Source organism: Mus pahari, chromosome 15 (genome assembly GCF_900095145.1).
Source record: "Mus pahari chromosome 15, PAHARI_EIJ_v1.1, whole genome shotgun sequence".
Taxonomy (NCBI): Eukaryota; Metazoa; Chordata; class Mammalia; order Rodentia; family Muridae; genus Mus; species Mus pahari.
The window spans coordinates 5,619,469-5,642,510 of NC_034604.1; the positions used below are offsets into that span (position 1 = coordinate 5,619,469).

The 23,042-nt window shown below is 39.8% G+C and overlaps 1 protein-coding gene across 1 annotated transcript in view; it reads right to left on the minus strand.

The window, feature by feature from the left end:
• Ccny (cyclin Y) overlaps nucleotides 1-23,042 on the minus strand; it is a 137,921-nt gene that overhangs the window by 54,026 nt on the left and 60,853 nt on the right. The window contains exons 2-3 of the mRNA XM_021214507.2: nucleotides 12,719-12,793; nucleotides 3,532-3,566 (exon numbers count right to left, since the gene is read on the minus strand). Coding sequence (XP_021070166.1) covers nucleotides 3,532-3,566; nucleotides 12,719-12,793 — 110 coding nt within the window. The remainder of the gene's footprint in view (nucleotides 1-3,531; nucleotides 3,567-12,718; nucleotides 12,794-23,042) is intronic.

A 23,042-nucleotide genomic window follows, 5' to 3' on the forward strand; every position in this document is an offset into this window, starting at 1 on the left:
TCCCTATAGTTTGGGAAGATTCTTAACTACAATTATCTGCAACATTGTAATTTATAATCAGAGATTTTCACATTTTAGTTAAGCATCTGACTTTCAAGAAAAACAAAAGCAAAACTTGAGCAAATTTATTTTTAAAAAGTCAAATTTTAAATAAAGACCATTATACAAGGTTTTAAACATTTTCATAACGTAACATTTTCTTTGTCCATTCTAATTACATTTAGAACATGTAATGACTAGAATATTAATCTAAGTACTTGGTTTTGCTGCTGTTGGTACTCCCAAACCATTTTATTCCTATGTTAGAAATCTTGAGGAGTGACACTTTAATCCCTTAAACCCTTTTGGTTCCTTCTCTAGCCTATGACTCATTTCTCACAAGAGACAGGTCAAGGCTTCTTTCTACCTGGTGTGTGTCCTACTGGGAGCCAGAGGAACATTTCCATCTGGAGGAAGTCACTGCCCCAGAGGCTATGGCCATTAACAGAGATTTTTCAACTGGATAAGATCGAAGATCACTTAGGAAACAAGCCTCTGGGCGTGGCTGTGAGATTTTCCAGACTGAGGTAACTGAAGGAGACTTTAAATGTGGGTGGCACACTTTCATGGGATAGAGCCGCAGGCTACATAAAAGAGAGAAAGGGAGCTTAGTGCCAGCCTTGATCTCTAACTGCATCCTCTGACTTCAACCAGCTGTTCCATGTTCCTGCTACCACGGGCTTCCCACCATGATGGACTCTACCCCTCAAACTGTGAAACAAAATTAATCTTTCTTCCCTCAAGTGGTTTTTGTCAAGTATTTGATCACAGCAATGAGAAGAGTAAACAATGCAGCTATAGCTGCTATTATTTAACTGGAAGCAGAGAGAACTCTGACGTTTCTCCTCAAAGACAGTCATTGCTTTCATGTTTCTTGAATAATAACACCCTCTTTACAGATTGCCTGAGCAATACGCACTACACAGGTTCTTCAGAATCCCTTGCCTTCTTCTCTGAGAAGGGAGAGACCTCTTCTGGTTATCTTGTCACTGCCCCCCCTCCACAGGCACATGAACTTACTGCAGGACTAGACACATCTCTTCCACAGAGGTCAGACATGGTGGCCTAGATAGGGAAACAGGATCCACAGGCAGGGAACAGATATAGAGATAGCCCTGTCTCCAGTTGTTGGGGGACCTGCACGAAGAACCAGCTGCACATCTGCTACATGTTTCTTTATGCCTCAGTTGTTCAATAGCAGAAGGATGTGGACACTGTCCAAGTCAGGGTGGTTAAGTGTATGGTCCAACGGACTGTCAGTGTTTCCAACCCTCCTCCTACTGTTTTGTTTTGTTTTGTTTTTTGGCTCTTATTATTTTCATGTACATGTGTGTATTTATGTATATGTATATCCCCGAAGATGCTAGAAGAGGATGTCAGATCCCCTAGAGCTATAGGAGGTTGTAAGCCTCCCTACATGGTTCTGGGAACTGAACTCACATTCTCTGAAAACAAGCACCCCCAACTGTGGAACCATTTCTCCAGCTCCCACACACACACCTTTTTTTGTTTTCAAAGTTGTATTTATTATTATATGAAAGCACAATGTACTGTCTTTAGAGACATCAGAAGAGGGTGTCAGATCTTATTAGGGGTGGTTGTGAGCCACCATGTGGTTGCTGGAATTTGAACTCAGGACCTTTGGAAGAGCATTCAGTGCTCTTACCCACTGAGCCATCTCTCCAGCCCGCTCCAGCTCCCCTTCTACTTCTTTTAACTTTTATGTGAGAAGCTGTGAAACTCACAATTGTTGTTCTGACTTAATCCAGTCTGCAGATAGTCTCACTTTGACTATGCCTTATGTGGCTGAATAGCACTTGGCTTTTTCTAGTTGAAGCAGAACTCAAATGCTCATTTGCAGGCAAGTCTGTGAACAGTGTGAAAGATTACAAGTTCCAGGGTCACCTGTTACAAAGAAACTTAGTACACAACTATCTTTATCCAGAAACAAGTACATGTAAGAAAACAACATCTGTCTGACTCCACTGTATGACAGCAGGTAAACACTCAGGGAAGCATGAGTTAGGATGCACAGCCTAGTATCCATATCTACATGCTAGTACATGGTTACTGATTTAGTAGGAGACATGTGCCAAGACTACATAGGATGTAGGTAAGGTCAGACTGAAGAACATATGAAAACAAATATAGAGACTGGAACTGTGAGATCTCACCTATCCTATTAACTATTGTCAGGAGTAGCCTGGACAATCAAACCCCTTCTCTTTTCACATGCCCTTAAATTGGATCGGGATCTGGTGGCAATTTTAGCTCTTCCCTCATGAGAGTAAATGTTAACATAGGGTATACAGCCAAGTACATACCACAGGTAAATAACAAGAAAGAGAACTTATCTTCAATCCCTGTCTTTTTTAGATTCAGGTATATACCTTCTAACTCAGACAGACAGACAGACACACACGCGTACACACATACACACACACACACACACACACACACACACACACACCATGCACCCTCAAATAACACAAGCAAAAAAAAAATTAGCCCATAGGAATTAGAGAGCCTCTGACCTCTAGAAAGTGAAATACAAGTAGTAGCTGTCACTGCTGCAGAGGGATTGCCAGTTTCCTACGACCCAAGCATTTACCTTCTGATGGCCTTAAGAGTCTTTAATACACAGCTTTTATCATTACACATATTAGGATCTATAAGTTCCGAAATGCAGGCTAGGAATCCTGAGCCAAGCTTTTATAAAGTCAGACCCATCACTGTGGTTTTCAGTGTGAGAGCTTATAGCACACTTAATTTGGCAGTTTACCTAACTGTATCGTTCCTTACCTTGTGGAAGCAGTTTTCTTGTTTAAAGAACAAACATGATTAGAACGGGAGGGGTGATTACAGCTTGTCTGTTGACAGTTTGTCATGTAGGGGTGGGGAGAGGCTGGAGAAGGTAAGTATACCTGTTCCTATCCTGTGCAGCCACCACGGGGAGATATACTGCTCAGAATGCCAAGGCACTAGAGGAAAATTTTGAAAATGCTTTTAAAATTAAAGGGCCAAACTTAGTCTCCCCATACATACAGATTGTTCTTGAGTATACAAACAAAACTGTGAGGAACTGTCCCACAAACATCCATTGTGTAGATGAGAAAGAAGAAGCAGAAAGTTGTTCTTGAGAAATAATTAATTTATTCAGAGGAACTGTACTACAAAAACCAAACCAAAGCAAACATACAAACAACAACAACAAAACCCAGGAATTTGGGAAGGAGCAGAAATGAAAGGTTCAAAATTAAAAGCCTCTGTGTAATATTGCTGTGGTCTTTCCACAGGCATGTCCCCTCCAGAGCAGTCCTAGAGTATCTGGAGACATGCTAGTGGAAGTGAATCCCAAGTAATGCCTAGCAAATCATTATTTCATCCCCCTCACATGCTTTTAAGTACCACACAACACACAGGGCATCTTTACCTACCACACATTCTACTATGCAATCATTATGAAAAGCATGGGGAGGCAGTTTTACTTACATGGTTAATGAAGAGACTCTTGCGTTTTTCTCTCACTGTAAAAACAAAACATGTGTCAAAATGTTATATGCTTGCATACATAACAACCCCTGCAGGTAGCAGAGACATGAGCCTCTTTGCTATGCTCATATTCTCCTACCAACCACGGTTCCCAGTTACTCATTTACCAAGCTAAAGTGTAAAGAAGCTGCACAAATGGCAGATCTAAACTTCATCAACAGAGGTCAATACACAGTCACTTAAACAATACCATAATAACTGTATCTGGAGTCAACTGAAGACAGATTTTCACTACCTGAATGAAGTATTGGTATATCTTATGAAAATTATATGTATCCAATACTTTAAGGTAATTAAGAGAATTATTTACCTGGAACCCAAATGGATTTTTATAGATCAATATTACATGAATGAATTATTACTAAGAACACTGATATCCCTAATAGCAGACCAAGTGATATGGAACAAAACTGCTGTGTAGTGAAAGACACTTGGTTCCTCTGGCCAGTACTGCAAACAGGCCTGAGCTTCTTTCTGTTTTAGGAAGCTCCAGGAAGCATTTGCAGTTTCTACACTCAGGGAGACAGATGAGCCTCCCATACTGAATGCTGTTTTGTCCAGTCTTGCTTCTGCATATTCTGAATTGCATTGCATGCCTTTAGCCTCAGTTTTTGTCACAACAGGCAAGCCTTCAGCCTCAGAACCCAGAAGGTTGTCAGAGAACACAAAGAAACTTGTGATAAACTACTGTCACTAAATGTTGTGCTGTCCTTTCTGAAGACTAACCCTTTATGGGCATACACTAGTCCATCAACTAACCACGTAGTTCCTTGTAGAGGATATGAAGGACGGGCTTCTGCAAGGAGAAGGTACTATCTCAACAAAGTGCAAATTCAGCTTTTCATCTGAGCAAGTATTATCCTGTGGTTTCTACTCACAAAGCCCTCTAGCAAAGAATTGGAGGCCTTGTAGTTTTCTACACTTACAGTTGTTCTAGATTCATAAGGAAACACTCTTGGTGCCTCCAATGAAGCTGAGCCAAAGTCCTGGGCCCAGCAAGTGAAGGGACCTTGTTCTTAAACACTTGTAAATGAAAACTGAAAGAAAGAAACTTAAGATATCAGAAGAGAGAAAGACCTCCCATGTTCATGGATTGGTAGGTTCAATACTATGAAAATGGTCATCCTACTAAAAGCAATTTACATATCCAATACAATTTCCTTCAAAATTCCAGCTCAGGGTCAGGCCTTTAATTACAGCACTCCAGCATCAAAAACAAGAAGATCTCTCGAGTTATAGGTCAGTCAGAGCTATATTTTGAAACCTTAGCTCAAAACAAACAAACAAACTCACCCAATGCAATTCTTCACAGAAATTTAAAAAGCAACCTTAAAGTTAATATGGAAACACAAAAGAATACAGAAACTCAAAACAGCCAAAAGATTCCTGAACAATGAAAATGCCAGAGGTATCACCATCCCAGATTTCAAGTTATTCTACAAAGCTATAGTAATAATATCAGCAACTGGCATAAAAACAGACAATAGAACTGAAGCCCATTACTGACATAGCCACCTCATTTTTGATAAACAGGCCAAAACTAAACATTGAAGAAAAGACAGCATCAACAAATAGTGTGCTAGTAAAACTGTTTAGTTATCTGTGGAATAAAACTAGGTCAACATTTCAGATTTGCATAGGACTCAACTTCAAATAGATCAAGGACCTGAACATAAGACCTGATGATACCCTGAGTCTGTGAGAGGAGAAAATAGGGAATATGCTTTAACTTACACAACTAAGAAAAGATATTCTAAACAGTATTCTGGTAATACTGGCTTCAAGACCTGCAACAAATAAGTGGGTCTCCATAAAACAGAAATGCTTCTGTTCCACAAATTAAACTATAACTGAAGAGAAGAGGCAGTCTACAGAATGGGAAAAATTACCAGCTATACTTCTGAGAAAGGGTTAATCTACAATACACAAGGAACTCAAAAAACTAAATGTTAATAAATCAATCCAATTAAAATGTGGGGCATATAATTAATCAGAACTCTCCAAAGATAAAATTTAATGGCTGAGAAATATTTTTTAAAATGTTCAATACCCGTAGCCATCAAGGAAATGTAAATTAAAATTTATTTGAAGTTGCTCTTTACCCTGATCTGAATGGCTAAGACTAAAAGAACAAATGACACCAAGTGTTGGTCTGAATATGGGAAAAGGCATATTCACTGATGGTGGAAACACAAATTAGTGCAGTCACTATGGAAATCAGCGTAGACGCTCCTCAAAAAGCTAAAGACAGACCTACCACATAACTATACACTTTGTCTCTCTCCAAAGGACTATATCCTACTATCCAGAGACCAAATCATCTATATTCACTGAAACTCTAATCACAATAGCCAGAAAATGGAAACAATCCAGATATCTATCACCCAATGAAGTGTTAGATTTTTACAATGGAACATCATTCAGCTAATAAGAAAATAGAAATTCAAAATTTCCTGGTAAACAGAAAGATCTGGAATCATTCTGACAGAGGTAACCCAGAAAGTCTAACACTGCACATTCTCTCTAATATGCAGATTCTTGTTTTGAATTTTTACATATGCATGTTTAATAAACTGGAGTGCCCACAGAGTTCTGCAAATTATTAAAGGGTCATGGGGGTAGAGGATACTTTCAGAGAAGGGAGACAGAACACAGATGGTATGAAGAGGAAATAGAAAATAATGGGGCAAGAAGGATTAAACGGGGTAGGAGTGGAAAGCAGGGTAGAAGAGGGAATATGAGGGAGGACACTAATGGCTTCATCAAGAAGTTACATGGAAACCTACTACTGTAGAAGCTTTCTAAGATAAATGTACATATTAAAAAGTTTAAATGGAGTTATTCAAAAAGGAAGGATGAGGGAATGACACCTCAACAATACAGACAACCAGGTGCCTCACTCATGTTAGCAAATAAACCCTCAATATCAGAATGGATTACCTCTTTTTGAGTTGTTTGCCAGTGAGGTTCTATAGACCCCTAAACACTAACTAAATTTTGTGAGTTCAAACTAACTCACTTTGTGAGTTCAAAACTAGCCTGCTCTACATAGACATAGGACAGCGCACACGTGTATACACACACACACACACACACACACACACACACACACACACACACACACACACACCAAAATACAACTGGTAAGTCCTAGTTTGGAGTACATACCAAACTTCCACTTTGTTGAGCTCACAACTTGAGCAGAGGTCAAGAACACAAAGGCCACAATACAAAGTGTACTGTAAGAGGATGTTAGCTCACACTTCCTAGCCCTGGGCAGGGCATCCTGGTGAAGTCATTTCCACAAGAATGCAGGAAGGGAGCTTGAACTGTTAGCAGATCTTTTATTTCTAGATCTAGATCCTGAGGATTGCGATATTCTGTACATTCATGAGGAAATACAAATGAGCAAGGAGGAGACAACAGGGACAGAAAGGACAATTGCCCAGCTGTATAAAATCAGGAGGAAACTGTGGGACGGGGAAGATAAGGGCAGCAGGACACGGCAAAAGTCTATCAACCAACTTGTTTCCACAGACAATACCAAGGGCCAGAGGATTTCTTCAGAAACACAGCCAACTATCTCCAGAAATAAAAGTCAACCAACTATAGCCAGAAATGATTTCTCATTATAAAAGATATTTATGTCAAATTGGAAAAACATAAAGCACTATGAGGAAGAAGTTTAAAATGGTATAAATAGAAATTAAAGCTTGGGAAATAGCACAAAGAGAAAATATACTATAGCAATCACAACACAATATTTTGGTGTATATTTTAAAGTCTCTTTCCTGTGTGCATTTATAGAAATGTATACTTTTGAAAATGGGTGTTTTTCTTCATGAATACACTAACATATCTGTTGTACTGGTATCAGCATTTTCACTGACTATATTTTCATTTTTTAAAATACAAATGTATTTTGTCATATGTATTGTATTTTTCCTATTTGATTCCATTTTTAGGAAATTTTCTACACGATTTCATTTTTTTTTTTTTTTTTAAAAAGTGTCTTATTTTACAGACCAGGCTGACCTCGACTCAGTGCTCCTGCCACAGCCTCTTGAGTTCGGAAATAACAGGCATGTGTCACCATGCCCAATTTCTCTACTGCTTTTATAAGCTGACATGTATACTTGTCTTGCATTAGGATGCCCATGAGTTCATGCATACACTGAAACAACTGAGCTAACAAAGGCACTAGAACACCATCCCGCACACGATGGAGGTGAGGCATTATTTTGAAGACTCAAGGTGTTGACTGGGTACATTATTGCAAAGTACTACTATCATCTTACAGACCTGACCTATTCCTGGTTTGCTTCCAAGATGTTCAGAGGTAAGTCTTAAATTTGTCCAAGACCAATTTATCTGTAGTAAGAAAAACTAGAAGTACAGAGATAGGCAGGAACAGTTGAGCAAAGAACTACCTTCCACTCTCAGCTCAAGTGTGTCTTCTCTCCTCTTAGACCCTGTGCTCTGGTGTAAGGTGCTACAGGTAGCAAATCTCTGAAACCAAAGCCAGTAGAAGGGTGGCACAGCCCTAGCCAAAGAAAGAAACTTGTTGTAAAAAGGCTGCTAGGCTACAGTCACTTAGACTGTGGTGCTATTTTGGGTACTGTGCTTGGAGTTCTGGTAGACTGTGCATCCTTCCCATCTTTCTTGTAGTCTCAGAAACAGTTACCAACTTTACTTGAAAGATGATAAACATATCCAGGGGCTGGAGAGATAGTTCATTGGGTAATTATTGTTCTTCCATGGGAGCTCTGTCAGGTTTACAACATTTACATGAGGCAGGATACAACTTCTTACAACTCCATCTCCAGGAGGACTTAATGCCGCTGAACCCCCACCCCCAGGATATCTGCCAAGTGTACACCTAAGACACATGCTTTTAGATGTGTTCATGCAAAAACAAATTAGAAAAAAACCATACTTACAAAGAGCAGATAAATAGCTATGGCTCTGAGCTTCTCGTCACTGTGGACTTCAGAACACCCACCCACGATTTGTAGCTGCTCAGGCTGGTTTTGCTTGTTTGTTTGTCTCCCAAGTGCTGAGAATAAAAGCCTACATCACTATGTGTGGCTTCTAGCTGTTCTTACAAGATGTCTGTGACATATTTTTATTTCTGTAGCCTCCTAGATGTCACGGCTCAGGTAATCAAAGGGTATTTAATTGAAGATAGGCTACTAAGCTATGAAACACATTGAGAGGGTTGTTTGGTATTGATAGAGGGGGAGCTGAAGGTGTTCAGAGATGACCACAGCACAAGGCTGTCTACCAACAGTAGAATGAGACTATGACGGCAAGGGGAGAGAACCCTACCCTGTTGGGCAAATCACCACCATCATTTTCTGTTCTGTGTCTGTATTTCCTGACAAAGACCCCTAACCACTGCACCTGGGGGCACCATTAGGCTACGGTAAAAGCGAAGAAAAACTCACTTTAGCTCTAACTGACTGCCATTGGAGTTTGTACTATGCAAACAATTTTGTCCAGATTGAAAGGCCCAATGCTCAAAGAAAGGCAATGTTCAAGAGAAGACCAAAACCCCGCACCTGAAGAAAGTATCCCTCACAGACCTGGCCTGGCCAAGAGCCTTTATTCCCCACTTCCCATCACATACACAGCCCTTACCTTCTATAACTCAAGGGATAATTGCGGTGAAAGAGGTGGGCAGGCTAGTCATACTAAATTCAGAGTGAGAAAAAAGAACTACACATTTACTACCTGGGCAAGAAAAACCTATGTCCTCCTGCCTCTGCTTTGACCCTTTAATACAGTTCCTCAAGTTGTGGTGGCCCCCTAATCATAAAATTAATTTCATTGCTACTTTGTAACTGTAATTTTGCTACTGTTATGAACTGCAGTATGAAAATCTAATACGTAAGACTACTATGTGACCCCTGTAAAAAGGTTGGTTGACCCTCAAAGGGGCCACACTTCACAGGTTGAAAATCACTGCTTACGAAAGAGCTATATCCCGTTATAATAAAGCTAGAGATTGAGGGAGAAAGTGTATTGCTACATAAAGCCACCTCATAGTGGTTTAGCTAGTGAGGATGAAGTAGTAAGACTCCTCCCTTTAACCTTCTGTTCCTGTTTTATCAACTTTCTACACCTGGTAGCAGCATACTCAGAGCAAACTGAAGAGAACAATCTCTCTTCTTAAGCAGAAGGCAATATAGATAAACAGATCATCTTTATTTATAACCGTTTAGATAGTTTTGGGGTTGGTGGCATATACCTGCAATCTTTGTACTGAGACTGAGGCAGAAGAAATGCTGAGTTCCATCCAGGCCAGTATGGGATACAAAACAAGACACTATTTCAAAAATCCAAACCAAAAAGTTCACTCTGAATAATGAAATTCAATGTGAAATAAAGTAAGTCATCATAGAAAGACAAACAGGATGATCTCTTGACAAAGGGCTCTTCACAGAGGTACAGCATAAGACAACAGTTACAGCCTGGGCACATGGGACATAGAGGCTGACTATAGGGAAAAAGACATAGTTGGCTAGGAATTCAAGTCTCATGTTCGGTTACACAAACGGGTGAATATGGCTAGTTATAATGTACTGCATAATTAAAAGAGCCAGAAGAGAGAAATATCATTGTTCCTAGGCCAAAGAAAAAACAAACAGGTAAGTGAGATGGTGTCTAGCAATCTGCAGTTCTGAAGTTCACCAGCACACAGCACATAAAGCAAATATTAAAAAAAATGCTGAGGAATACATAAATTAGAAAAAAAATGTATTCTGTCACACAGTAATTCAGAGCTAGAAGAGAGTAGGGTCTTGAGCTCAGGTGTTTACAGAGCTAAAATGGCTAGAGATCAGTGGTATGACAGAAGGTTGAGGAGAGGCAGCCACTTTAAATACAGGATGCATAATCTGCCAGCTCAATGCATAGGTTCTAAAGCAGTGCCTTTCTAGTGCTGCAAACTTCTTCATGTTGTGGTGACCCCAAGCATAAAATTATTTCATTGCTATTTTGGAACTGTAATTTTGCCACTATTATAAATCATATTGTGTATATATAAATATATCTTATATGCTACCTGGGGCTGTGACCCTCAGGTTGAGAACCACTGCTCTAGATGTATAAGGAGAACCTGGAACCAACAAAGGTTTCCATCAGGACCATATACTCTGAGTCACTATGAAATCCCATCAGAGAAGCAGGATCCAAGAGAAGATGATGTGGAACTAATAAGCGAACAGGTAAACACAGACACTGCGACCTGGAACATGTGGAGCAATTGTTCTAACTGGCCATGTATGAATAGAAGAGCAATGGCAGCTTTAAGTTTTCTGCACCAAGTTGTTCAAAGTTGTTTCATAAACTAAGTAACCAACTACTTCACAATTCTCTCAACTACTTTACTCAAAAATAAGTCATTAAAGTTGCCAAGATTGTTATGTGTATAAAAAAAACAATTTTTAAAATCAGTGATAAATTGACTGCTCATTAAAGACAATTGTTTTCAGCAAATGGCTCTGCCTGAAGAATGATAGAAGTTATGACAGTGAGGGCCACAGAACTGAAATGTCCCCCTGAATCCCAGGCCAGGGGAGCAATCTGAATGGAAAGAGCAGAGAAGCACACTTCCTGGAAGAGGTTACTTTTCTCTTTGTTTGTAATATGAAACTCAGTTGTGTCTGCATGTAGAGTAGAAAGCCCTCGTATTTAGCAGAAACTAAAGCAGTACACAAAGATCTGAAGTTCTAGTAAAAAGGAAGAAAAATGGATGCTAGCAGAATGAACAGCCACAGCCTATTTCTGGAAGAATCCTTCCTCTTGTTAGGTCACTTCCTTTAACCAGGTTAATCACAGTGTGTGTGTCACTCACCCAAAGGCTCTGACAATCAACGGAGAGTATAGGGAAGGCATCTCAGCTCCTCAGAAGAACCCTATCTACCGCCAGGCTTGACACTAGTTTCTTACCTCACTGTTCTCAGTATTTGGGGAAAATCAGTTTTGATCCTCATTTTCATCACCCTATCCTATCCCACCTTCTTTTGCTTGTAATACGCTCTCAGCAGTTTTTTATTTGTCAAAGAGAAAAATTGGGGATTGACTTTTTTTTTAACCTAATAGATTAAAAGCATCTTTCACCAGTATATTTGGTGCTTATTGAATTTTCTTTTCTTACTCTTGGAGACTTTTTTGAAGTACTCTGCTTGACAATCATTCATGTTGTGTCAAAGTTGACACCCGCCTACTACTGAGGTGTCCTCCATTCTTATACATAACTACTGTTTTAGATATGTTTGTCTTCTTTGTAGTCTCTGTAGGACCTCAACTGAATTAGAACCATCAATCTGTAAAGGGTAGAACTGGCAGGTTTTCTCCTTCGCCAGACATACCCTTCTCACTTTGCCATTATGCCCTACTTCTCTTGTGGTGTCCTGGAAGATTTATAAAAACTGAGTTTGTATTATCTTTCCTCTTCTTTGAAACCAATGGCCAGAGAACAGTGAAGTAAGCCATGGGGCAAGAAGAGATATGCCTACACCATAGGAGAAATACTCACACCTAGGACAGACTGCAAGAATTCTAACATCTTTAGAATGAGCTTATTAACTAAAGTTGGGCAAAAAAAAAAAAAAAAAAAAAAAAAAAAAAAAAAAAAAAAAAAAAAAAAAAAGGAGGAGGCAGGGGGAGAGGAGGAGGAAAGAAATGAAATGAAAGGATATGCATCTCATATGCAGGTTCAACTGAGCTGAGTGACAGGACAGAAAGAGTTAATTGGCTTTCATTTAAAGTTTAGACGTTTTGTTTAACTTACTGTTAGGCAAGTGAACACATCTGATCTTTCAGAATTTCCTAAGTGTCACATCCTAAACTTTAGTACCTAAAGGGAAATTTCTGATTCAATTAACTTTCACTATAGAATACTACCAGAGGTAACCTAGCTAATGGCAAAATGAAGACAGTTGCTTCAAATGTGAAATTGTAAAAATGTAATTCATTACCACAGAATAAACAAAGGGCATCATTACACACAGTACTTCATGATCACTAAAGGGAACTCTTATCATAAATGAAAAATCAAATCCTAGCAGTGTCCACATTTAGGTTAACTATATTTTTTAAAGCAAATGAATTAGTAACCTACCGTCTGTCTGAGATTTGCTGAGGAATATTGTGCTGGCCCGAGGATGGTCTGAAGGATTGAATTCCATGTTTAAATCTTTAAAGAAAGAAAGAAAGAAAGAGAAATTAAGTAAATAACAAGTTGATTATTAGGTAGTCATGATTATTTTCAACTTCTCCATTTTATACTGTCAAAGCTGATTTTTATGTTAGTAGATTCTTTTGGTTCCATTAAGAATACTGCTATTGAAAACTCTAGAGAAACAATACAAAAGAAAACTAAAATCCACCCATATCTGATATGTTCCACAGGCGAGCTAGTGACCTGAAACTACGCTGTCTTTTGAAAAGTCTCCTCTGCAGTGAGAGGCCTTGAAAAGGTAGGGAAGACTATTATATACAATTCTGTACAAGTTCTATACCTATGTTAGGGCGTGTGCTCCTCAGAAGTGAGCAAATGAGGTCTGAGGTCATTTAAAGTCACTGACTGGCATGTTCATGGTAAAAGGTAGAGTTTGAAGTACATGGGTCATGTGGAATCGGATGTGGGCCATGGCAGATATTCTATTCAGCCCAAACTTAAAAGAAAAACCAAACTAACACATAGCAATCTGAAGGTTTTGAGAGCACAGAGAGTCACATGCATGAAACTTTTGAGCGTGTGTGCACACATATACCCATATTTTCAACATCTCTGGACAATCAAGCCATTTGGTAGAAACAGGCCCCTCAGATATGGCAGGGGCTACAAGTCCTTGTTCTAGTCTTCCTGTCTTCCCATTCCCATGGGCATTATTTGGTTTGCAGCCCTAGCTTTATCTCTAAGGATCAGGGGCTTCTCTACTTAGCTCAATAACTTAGTATTCTATCAAAAACCATCCCAGTCTAAGTTATACAATAACAAAGGAATGGTCTGACTCCAGAGCTAGGGAAATGGGTAATCCAAGCAGGAGAAATAAGTTCTGGGAAAAAAGAGAATCTAAACATTCTGGAAAGCCTGAATTCAGCTCCACTTACAGTACCAGAAAGAAATTATTTGGGATTAAACCATTCCAACAAAATCTGCAAGAACCCAATCAACACTAAATAAAACAGTGCCTGTCTTTAGCTTTAAGAAGCAATGATCTAAAGATAAAAGGAGAAAAAACAGGATAATCATGGAGATGATGAAGACAACACTAAATGCTTATTCACAAAAGTGCTGACATATTCTGGGCAAACATAAATGGGAGGCAAGTTCTTATACATGAACAGTTTTTAACTGCTTACCAAATTTGATTAAAGAAACAAAGTCTGAAGAGATAGATATCTTTGTGGTTCAAGTGCATGCTTAGTAAACGAGAGGAACACAGTTTGAATCATCAGATCCCACCTAAATGCTGAGTAGGTATGGTGACTCATCTGTAATTTCAGACTTAGGAGGAGACAGGGTTTATTAGTGAGCTACATGTCTGATGGAAAGATCCCGTTTCCAAGAACAAGGTGTAGCAGATCAAAGAACAAGGCTCTTCCACATACATGCACACATATTTGCATCTGCCCAGACAATACTCTCGTGCATGTGCGTGCATACATGCACACAAAACTGTGCTCAAATATACACATACCACACACACAAATGAAAACAAGTAAAAGAAAAAAAGAATCACTGACAGACTCTTAAGTAATTTAGTTCTTCTGGTATTTTAACTTTTGCTTTAATACACTGGAGTTTCACAGGTAAATGCCTTAAGAAGGAGGCTCTACAGGGAGAAGATGGGAAAGGAAGACACAATCTTTCAAACTTGCTTCAACTTGAACTAAATAAGAGTCTTGATGTGCGATAGTCTCTTTCTGTTCAAGTCAGGATCTTGTTACTTTGAAGAGAGAGTAGGTAGCACATATGTTACTTAGCATTTATTCTATATAGTCTATATAACAAAGAAAATAGCAAATATATAACCCTAACCAACTTTCAGAAAGCATGAAACAAGTCACTAGGAGAGCTGTCAACTAGAATAGGTGTGTTTGTTGCTTGAAATAGGTGCCAGCACAAAGACTGCATAGGTGCAGTCAAAACCTCATATATTCAAACTTGAAACACACATCCTAACCTTGTCTATCAGACAACTTTAACTCTCCATTACCATTAAAACACAGCACAAGGAGTTGTTAGAGAAACACAAGCAACAGCTAATACTTCCCTGCTGGTCGCCAGAATTATAGGACTGACAACTTGTTTTTATATCCCAGACAGTGCTCTGGAGCACAAGGTTGACAATCAGAAATAAGAATGGGGCTACCACAGACTGAAAGGACTTCCAAGAAGAGCACAAGCATATTAAGTTTCAGTCGACCTAGACAACATATCTACCAACCACTAAATCCACCAAGAGTACTGTACTGACACAGACATACCTATGTCACCCACCAGGAAGCAGTGTGACATGCTAGAAAATATGCACGGGCATTAGTCCTCTATCAGATTTAGGATTGGTAAAAATCCTTTCCCAATCTGTTGGTGGCCCTTTTGTCTTGTTGACAGTGTCTTTTGCCTTACAGAAGCTTTGCAATTTTATGCGGTCCCATTTGTCAATTCTTGATTTTACAGCACAAGCCATTGGTGTTCTGTTGAGAAATTTTTTCCCTGTGCCCATATCTTCGAGGCATTTCCCCACTTTCTCCTCTATCAATTTCAGTGTCTCTGGTTTTATGTGGAGTTCTTTGATCCACTTAGACTTGAGCTTTGTACAAGGAGATAAGAATGGATCAATTCTCATTCTTCTACATGATAGCCGCCAGTTGTGCCAGCACCATTTGTTGAAAATGCTGTCTTTTTTCCACTGGATGGTTTAAGCTCCCTTGTCAAAAATCAAGTGAATCCATCCCATCATCAGCCACCAAACCCAGATACTAATGCACATGCCAGCAAGATTCTGCTGAAGGGACCCTGATATTGCGGACTCTTGTGAGGCTATGCCAGTGCCTGGCAAATACTGAAGTGGATGCTCACAGTCAGCTATTGGATGGAACACAGGGTCCCCAATGGAGGAGCTAGAGAAAGTACCCAAGGAGCTGTAGGGGGCTGCAACCCTGTAGGTGNAACAACAATATGAACTAACNAGTANCCCCTGAGCTNNNGTCTCTAGCTGCATATGTAGCAGAAGATGNCCTAATCNGCCATCATTGGGAAGAGAGGCCCCTTGGTCTTGTAAACTTTATATGACCCAGCACAGGGGAAGGCCAGGGCCAAGTAGTGAGAGTGGGTGGGTAGGGGAGCAGGGGCGGGGGCGGGGTATAGGGAACTTTCGGGATAGCATTTGAAATGTAAATAAAGAAAATAATAATAAATAAAAAATATGCACGGGCAGAATAAACACACAGTACATAGAATTGTCTGGTTTCCTCTAAATAATGCAAGTGAACAATTTTTGCTTTTCTGAATGAGCACACTTTATAAACATAATCATAAACTTTGTCTTTCCCAGAAGGCCTAGAGCCTGTGCCTAAAAGTCAAGTTCGTTCGCTGAACTCTCCAAACTTTACATTTTAAAGTGAAAATTCTAGAGGAACTCGTCCTCTGCTTCTGAACAGAGCACACTGTACTGGTAGTGAGGTAGCTAGCACTCTTCAATAGTTAGACATGTCAGGAAACATTTTCCTAAATTTTGGTACATGACTTTATTTTCTTGAGTCCTAACCCTTAGTAGTAGTCCCTAGATATAAAAACATACTAAACATACTAAAGTTCAACCCTGAGTGCAAACAGCATGCTACTATGGTACAGATGAGTGTGAAAAAGTAGCAGCTGAGTGCTCACAATGTAAATCTAGGCGTTCTGTTCTCAGATGGTTTCTGTACCACCCCCTCAAAAACAAGCAAAACTCCAAAACAAAATAAATGCCAAACAAACAAACACACATTTTGTGTTGAGACTTAACACTAATTATAAGGTAGCTGAAACCTCAATTTAACCCAGCAGTTTAAAAAGATTAGTTCTGATAGATGTGATTCTCATGCTAGAGGGAGAGGGGAGATGCATAAAGCTGATGAACCATCTGGAATGGACGGCACTTACCCAGTCCATCACCCTTCTATTCAGTCTCTACATGGAGAAGCTGTCAGAGACCAAGTGCCACTCATGTCAACAAGGCAAGCGCTAGCATTTCCAAAAGCTGCCTCTGTCACAGCAAGGCTCATTTTGGCTCTGGACTCAGATAGCTGCTACCCAGTTCCCAGTCTCCATGAGGTTCTAATGGGAAGAAGAAACCTCCAAGCTGAGGAAACCTCAGTGAAACCACACTAATAAAGGAAGCAAATAGAACAGGCCCGCTTCTCCTCTGCGAGTTCAAGCAGCACCCATCCGAAGGATTTAAGCCAGCGCCAGAAAGAAAACTACTCAGAAAAACAAAAACAAAACAACAACAACAACAACAAAAAACATTGTTTCTATATATGTAAAAGCATCATCATTTTTTTAAACTGGAGGAAAACCAACCATTTTATTACATATGATCCTATTCAGCCACTAGAGTTACAGTGAAATAAACACATGGTTTTCTAGAGCATGATGAAATCTCTGGACTAAGTTCCTTAGAGGCTGGACACCCAGTAGGCAAATGCTCTGAACCTGGGAAGAAATTGTGGAATAAAGTGTGGACTATGGACTATGGCTATGTTGTGGAGTGAGGAGTAGCAGCAGAAGGGGGAGTCTACAGAATAGTGTTCTTATGTCCTTACATATTCGGGCAACTAACTACAACAGGAACAATATACTTGGCTATACCATATATAGGTAAGCAGAGATGTCTGCATAACTAATCATGTGCTTCTCCTTGAAAACCTTAGCCCATTCTTTTCATAAATATACACCAGAAAGAGGATAGTGAACATGTCACTGGGCATAAGTGTCCCCCAAAGAATGCCGGGGACACTGAGGGAGGGATGGCCCTTAAGATGTAGAACTAGCAACCGGTCAAGCGTCCCAGCTTCTGAATATGCCCACAGACCCATCTGCACACTTCCTGGTAAAAATCCAATGATAACAAAGTTTGGAAGTCAGCTCTTAAGAAATGCCCCACATCTGATTATCTTATTCCACTCTTCTAGTGGTGCCTATTTATTCCAGTTGTCTTAAAGAACCCTGCAGTGGTAAAGGATGGGCACTGACTGGGTCAACCAACACTTATCCCAGCCCCACAGACCACTAACTAACTCCACAGTGGTCAGGGACAAATCCACGAAAACTATCCCCTAGGAAAACACCTAATGCCACATTTCCTTCTAAGGGAAGAGGGTGGTATTACTTGCAAATTTCTGTTAAACAAAGCACACATATGGTACACCTCCTACTCACAGTACTGCTCTCAAAATAACCAGAAGAAAAATGAAACTTAAAAAAAATTGAATAGTTAAATTAACACGTACTAGAAATTTCAGAAAAATAATCAAATTCCCATTACTACATTTAGGATTTTCTTATAATTTTGTTTTAGGAGCAGCCTGACACCAATTTTTAATTCATGATTTTACCATGTGTTCTGGATAGTTTTATATTAACTTGAAAAAGGCTAAAGTCATGAGAGAGAACCTCAATTCAAAAATGCCTTCCTAAGATCTGCTGTATGAAGCCTGTAGGCCATTTACTTAATTAATGATGGAGGAGAACACAGCCCAATGTGGTAGTGCCATCTCTGGGCTGGTAGCTCTAAGTTCTATGAAAAAAAGCAGGCTTAGCATGCCATAGGAAGGAAACCAGTAAGAAGCACCCTCCACGGTCCTGTATCAGCTCCTGCCTTCAGATTCCTACCCTGTTTTGAGTTTCTGTCCCAATTTCATTTGATGTGAATAGTGATGTGGGAATGTAAGCCAAATAAACCCTTTCCTCCCCAAGTTGCTTTTGTTCATGGACCTACATCACAGTTAAAGAAACCCTAACTAGAATAGCATGGGGCTCATATAACTGAGTTTATGAGTTTATTTAAAAGGGAGTTTAAAACTGGGGCCAGTGAAGTATGAAGTGCCCCAAACCTACCAACCTGAGTTTAATCCCTGGAATCTACATGGTAGAAGGAAAGAACTAATTCCTGAAGCTTTCCAGTTCTTTATATGGGCACTGTGGCATAACCATGTATGTGTAGACATACACACACACACACACACACACACACACACACACACACACACACACACAAAGAAACAGAGATGGAGATAGAGAATAAATGTAACGATGAAATTTGAAAGCCTGAGTTTGTATGAAAGTGTAATAAATGTGCAGGCATCAATGATGATAAAATATGATGTGTTGCAGCCTTTTTTCTCTTGTCTTTCTTCCCTGCTGCCCCCTTTGTCTCCTTCCCTCTCCCAATAAGCCTTTGCCTTGTGGGAAAAAAAAAAAAAAAGATTATCTTGCAACTCAGCTATAAGCAATTTCTAGCACATTAGAAAGAACCGAAAGCAAGACCTCCCTAGATTGTGTTCCAGCATCCAAATTCTATAGGACACAGGGAAGATGTCTAGCCAAGGCAAGTGGACAGATGACTAAGAGCATCAAAGTCAAGGGACAGAGTTACACTGGACAGAAAGGAGACATCATCACCCGAGATGTTAAGGTGTCTAGAATCAAAGCACATGGAAATGGAGGGGGGGCTGAGAAATGAAGTTGCAGCTATAGAACAGGAAATTATCTCTGAGGATATAAGAGGAAAGATTATCCAACATCAGGAAAAAACACATACAATTCAGGACAAACAGTGGACTCAGGTGTAAGCAACTTTGGCAGGATAGCTAACAAGAAGGTACTCTAAGCATGATACTGATGCAGTTCCCCAAGGATTTTTAGGAAAAAAAAAAAAAAACTTTCTCTCTGAATCACAGGCACAATATTAATAGGTGACAAGGTAGACAGAACATAGACTGTTCCTACAGCTATTTTAAACCCAAGAAACTGAAGATTATGTTCAGCCAGTCCATGTCACTTATATCCTTTCTAGAATTTCTGACAATCAAATCTAGTCATGTGAGCAAGTGAGATAATTATCTACCAGAATTTCACTTTCAGACCAGATAAATATTTTTAATTCTCTTTCTAAAATTTTAACTTCCTATTTCAGTCTGTAACTGCAAATCCCACCCTCCACACATTCCAGTTCAGGACAGTGTATCAGTAAGGAGAAAATGCAAGCACTGAGGGTCGCCTCCAACAGAAGGAAATGAGAAGCACAACAATTGATGAAATAAGATGTGACTACAAAGGCAGAACTAACTGTTCAGAATTCAGTCAAGACTGTTAAGCTCTAGGGAAAGGCAGTAGGCTGCCAGATGGGCAAGGTTTGCATTCAGAACTACTTTGCTGAAGACCAAAGAAATGTGTATCAGCATTCTATCAAAAGATTTAAAGAGTGATCTAAAACCACCAGTCTTTAAACAGTCCATCTCATTTGCAGAGCTGAACCAATGATAAGGCAATTAACCCGGCACCACAGAAGCCCCATTATAAATATTTTTATTCCATCCAAGCATACAAGTGTACCCACATCGGGATCTGGTCAAGGTTGCACAGAGAGATGAGACAAGAAGAGATGTCTTATCTCTTTATAACATACCTAGTCTGGTCCCTTTAATAATAACTTGATTTCCTTTTCTAATTCTCTTATCAAGATCAAGTGCCACACTATGGAGGAAAGGACAGTTTAATGTGACCTATGCTGCTTGTGTCACAATGGCTCCGGGCTGTTTACAGTCAAGGTGAAATCCATCCAACTTCTGGCAAATCCACCCTTGGAAGGGTCCAGTGCTTGACAACAATGGCTCTGCCCTGGATGCCTTTGCTCTCTAGGGAAATGGTTTTTTCTCTCTGCTGCCAAGGGTGCTGACTCTGAATGCTGAAAGACCCTAAACTAGGAGGAGCTTGGGCACTAAGAGTAAAACAAACAAACAGCACTTTGGTTGCCTTTTCTCCTGATACTATGTCCTAAAATAGAAATGTGTTTGAGGCAGGGTTTGCAGTTACAGAGTGAAATAGAAGTTAAAATTTTAGAAAGAGAATTAAAGTATTTATCAGGTCTGAAAGTATATGAAAATCTGATAGGTGACTACCTCATTTGCTTACATGGCTAGATTTGATTGTTAGAAATCAAAGGGCAAAGGACTCCACTTCCTCAGTGCTCAAGCAAGTCTTACCACCCACAGGAAAAGCAAAATCTAACACGGCAGGAGAAGGGGAGAAAATTCCCGTGTTCCACAAAACACTGTATGGTGCAGTATTTTTCAGACTATGGAATCGATCTATATGATTCTGACTCATGAGAAACATAATAGGCAATATGGAGTACAAAACTACTACTCATATGTGATTATCATTATGAAAGGCAGGCTGGATTCCTGTGTAAATACGCTTTCCTGTTACAGGTTTCACTCATCCTTTCTAAGGATAGGAGAGCCACAAGCAGAGGAGGGAAATACCCACGGTCAGTGGAGGGGCTTCCTGTGGCACAGCCTTAAGCAGGCAGCACACCACCAGGTTCTTTCCTTTGCCTGGGGTCAAGGGAAGTGGGGCTGACAAAGAGTTTCTCTGCATAGCCCTGGATGTCCTAGAACTCACTATGTACACCAGGCTGGCCTAAAATTCAGAGATCTGGTTGCCTTACCTATGGCCATCAGAAATCTCAGGTATTTATATTATGATTTATAGCAGTAGCAAGATTAATCATAAAAAATTAAACCAAAGTTTACATTTACCTCTAAACAAGAGCACTTCCATCCTGTAAGTGGGGTTATGCTTGGTTTTTAAACACCAAGCACATATTATCACTGCTCTAGCATAAATAGAAAAGGTAACCTGACAATGTAAGTAGGAGGAAAAAGTCTCCATTTCTCATCTCTGCATCATATTAAATGATCTAAAACTTTAAAATACAGAACAACAAAATCTCAGCTGTAGAGAAAACTCCCTGCACAACTGCACCAGTGTTCTGGGCCTGAGCAGGAAGGCAGCCAATGTCAAGGAGGACACTTCCAACCTTGCAGCCAACAGCTGTACCTTCAACATAGAGCCACACTACTGCCCTTTATTCATGGAGAAACAAGAGAAAATTAGTGCACTAGAAATAAGCCTAGGTTATCATATATTATTATTCAAACCATTAAAGAATAAAAAAGACTGCTTCAAATACCTCCTTAGCCTGGAAAACTGAAATAAGCGACACGGGATATGAGCAGGAGGTACTTCTTCTAGTCGCCGTATCACTGCCATCCTGGTCTTAGACATATATACCAAATACTACGGCAGGCAGGACTAGCTACTGAGAAGGAGCTCCTGGCCCACTTCTGCTTAAGTTAGCTCCCCAGGACATGGAGTCCCCGCTTAGAGCTGCACTGACTGAGGGGTGAAAATCAAGAGTCCCCCACCCTGCCCCCTTGCCTGCTCCAGAAACAAGCTTTGCTTGTGCTGGCCTCAGAAGAAGCTCCAGGTGAGGTGGTACCTACCTTCAACCACAGGGGAGATCTTACTTATCCAATACCTGCTGAGCTCCATACACAAAAGAGTGAATACTAGAAGAGCCAAACCCAGGGAGCCTAGAAAATCTCCTAGCTCATCAAAGAGACCATATTAGTCAGAGGTCATTTTAAGAAAATGAAAAATTATTCATTCATTCTGATCTGAATAATATAGTGAGGTTTGCAACTTTTTGCTAAGTGCACACACACACACACACCATTCTAAGAATAAACCATGGAGCTCTAAGCTCCTACCAAACAGAACACCTGCACAGAACACATCTAATCAAATTCTGTTTCTCTTCTGCCCCTCTTAGACTTCACTTTTGTATAAAAATGGGATAGGGCAGGATAATTTTGCAACTTACATAAACATGTTTTATCAATGATCTCTTTTATACTAAAAAAAGACATGTTTATCCTATATAATACTCTTTAGAACACACTTATCTGCATTGTGTGAAGATATACAGAATATTAGTAAGCTTTTAAAAAGCAAAGAAATTTAGGGATTATGATTTCAAAATGAATTGCACGTATGAAGGATGCTTGTGTGTGGCTATGCGCAGATGAGTGCAGGTCAGAAACCATAGGCATCCCTCAGAGCTGGGGTTACAGGTGGGTTGTAAGCTGCCTGAAGTAGGTGCTGAGAACTGAATTTGGGTCATCTGCAAAGAACAGCTGAACTATCTCTACAGCAGCCAGATAACACATTTTTATAAACTACTAAACAGTTTGTTTCTAAAAGCAAAAGGTTGTAGAGTTAAAGCTCGCCAGCACCATCTTTCTGAAAATAGTTTTTGGAGGAAGCCAGTCCCTAAGGTCACAGGCAGTAAGTACCTAGGAAACAATAATAAGCAGTATTTGGT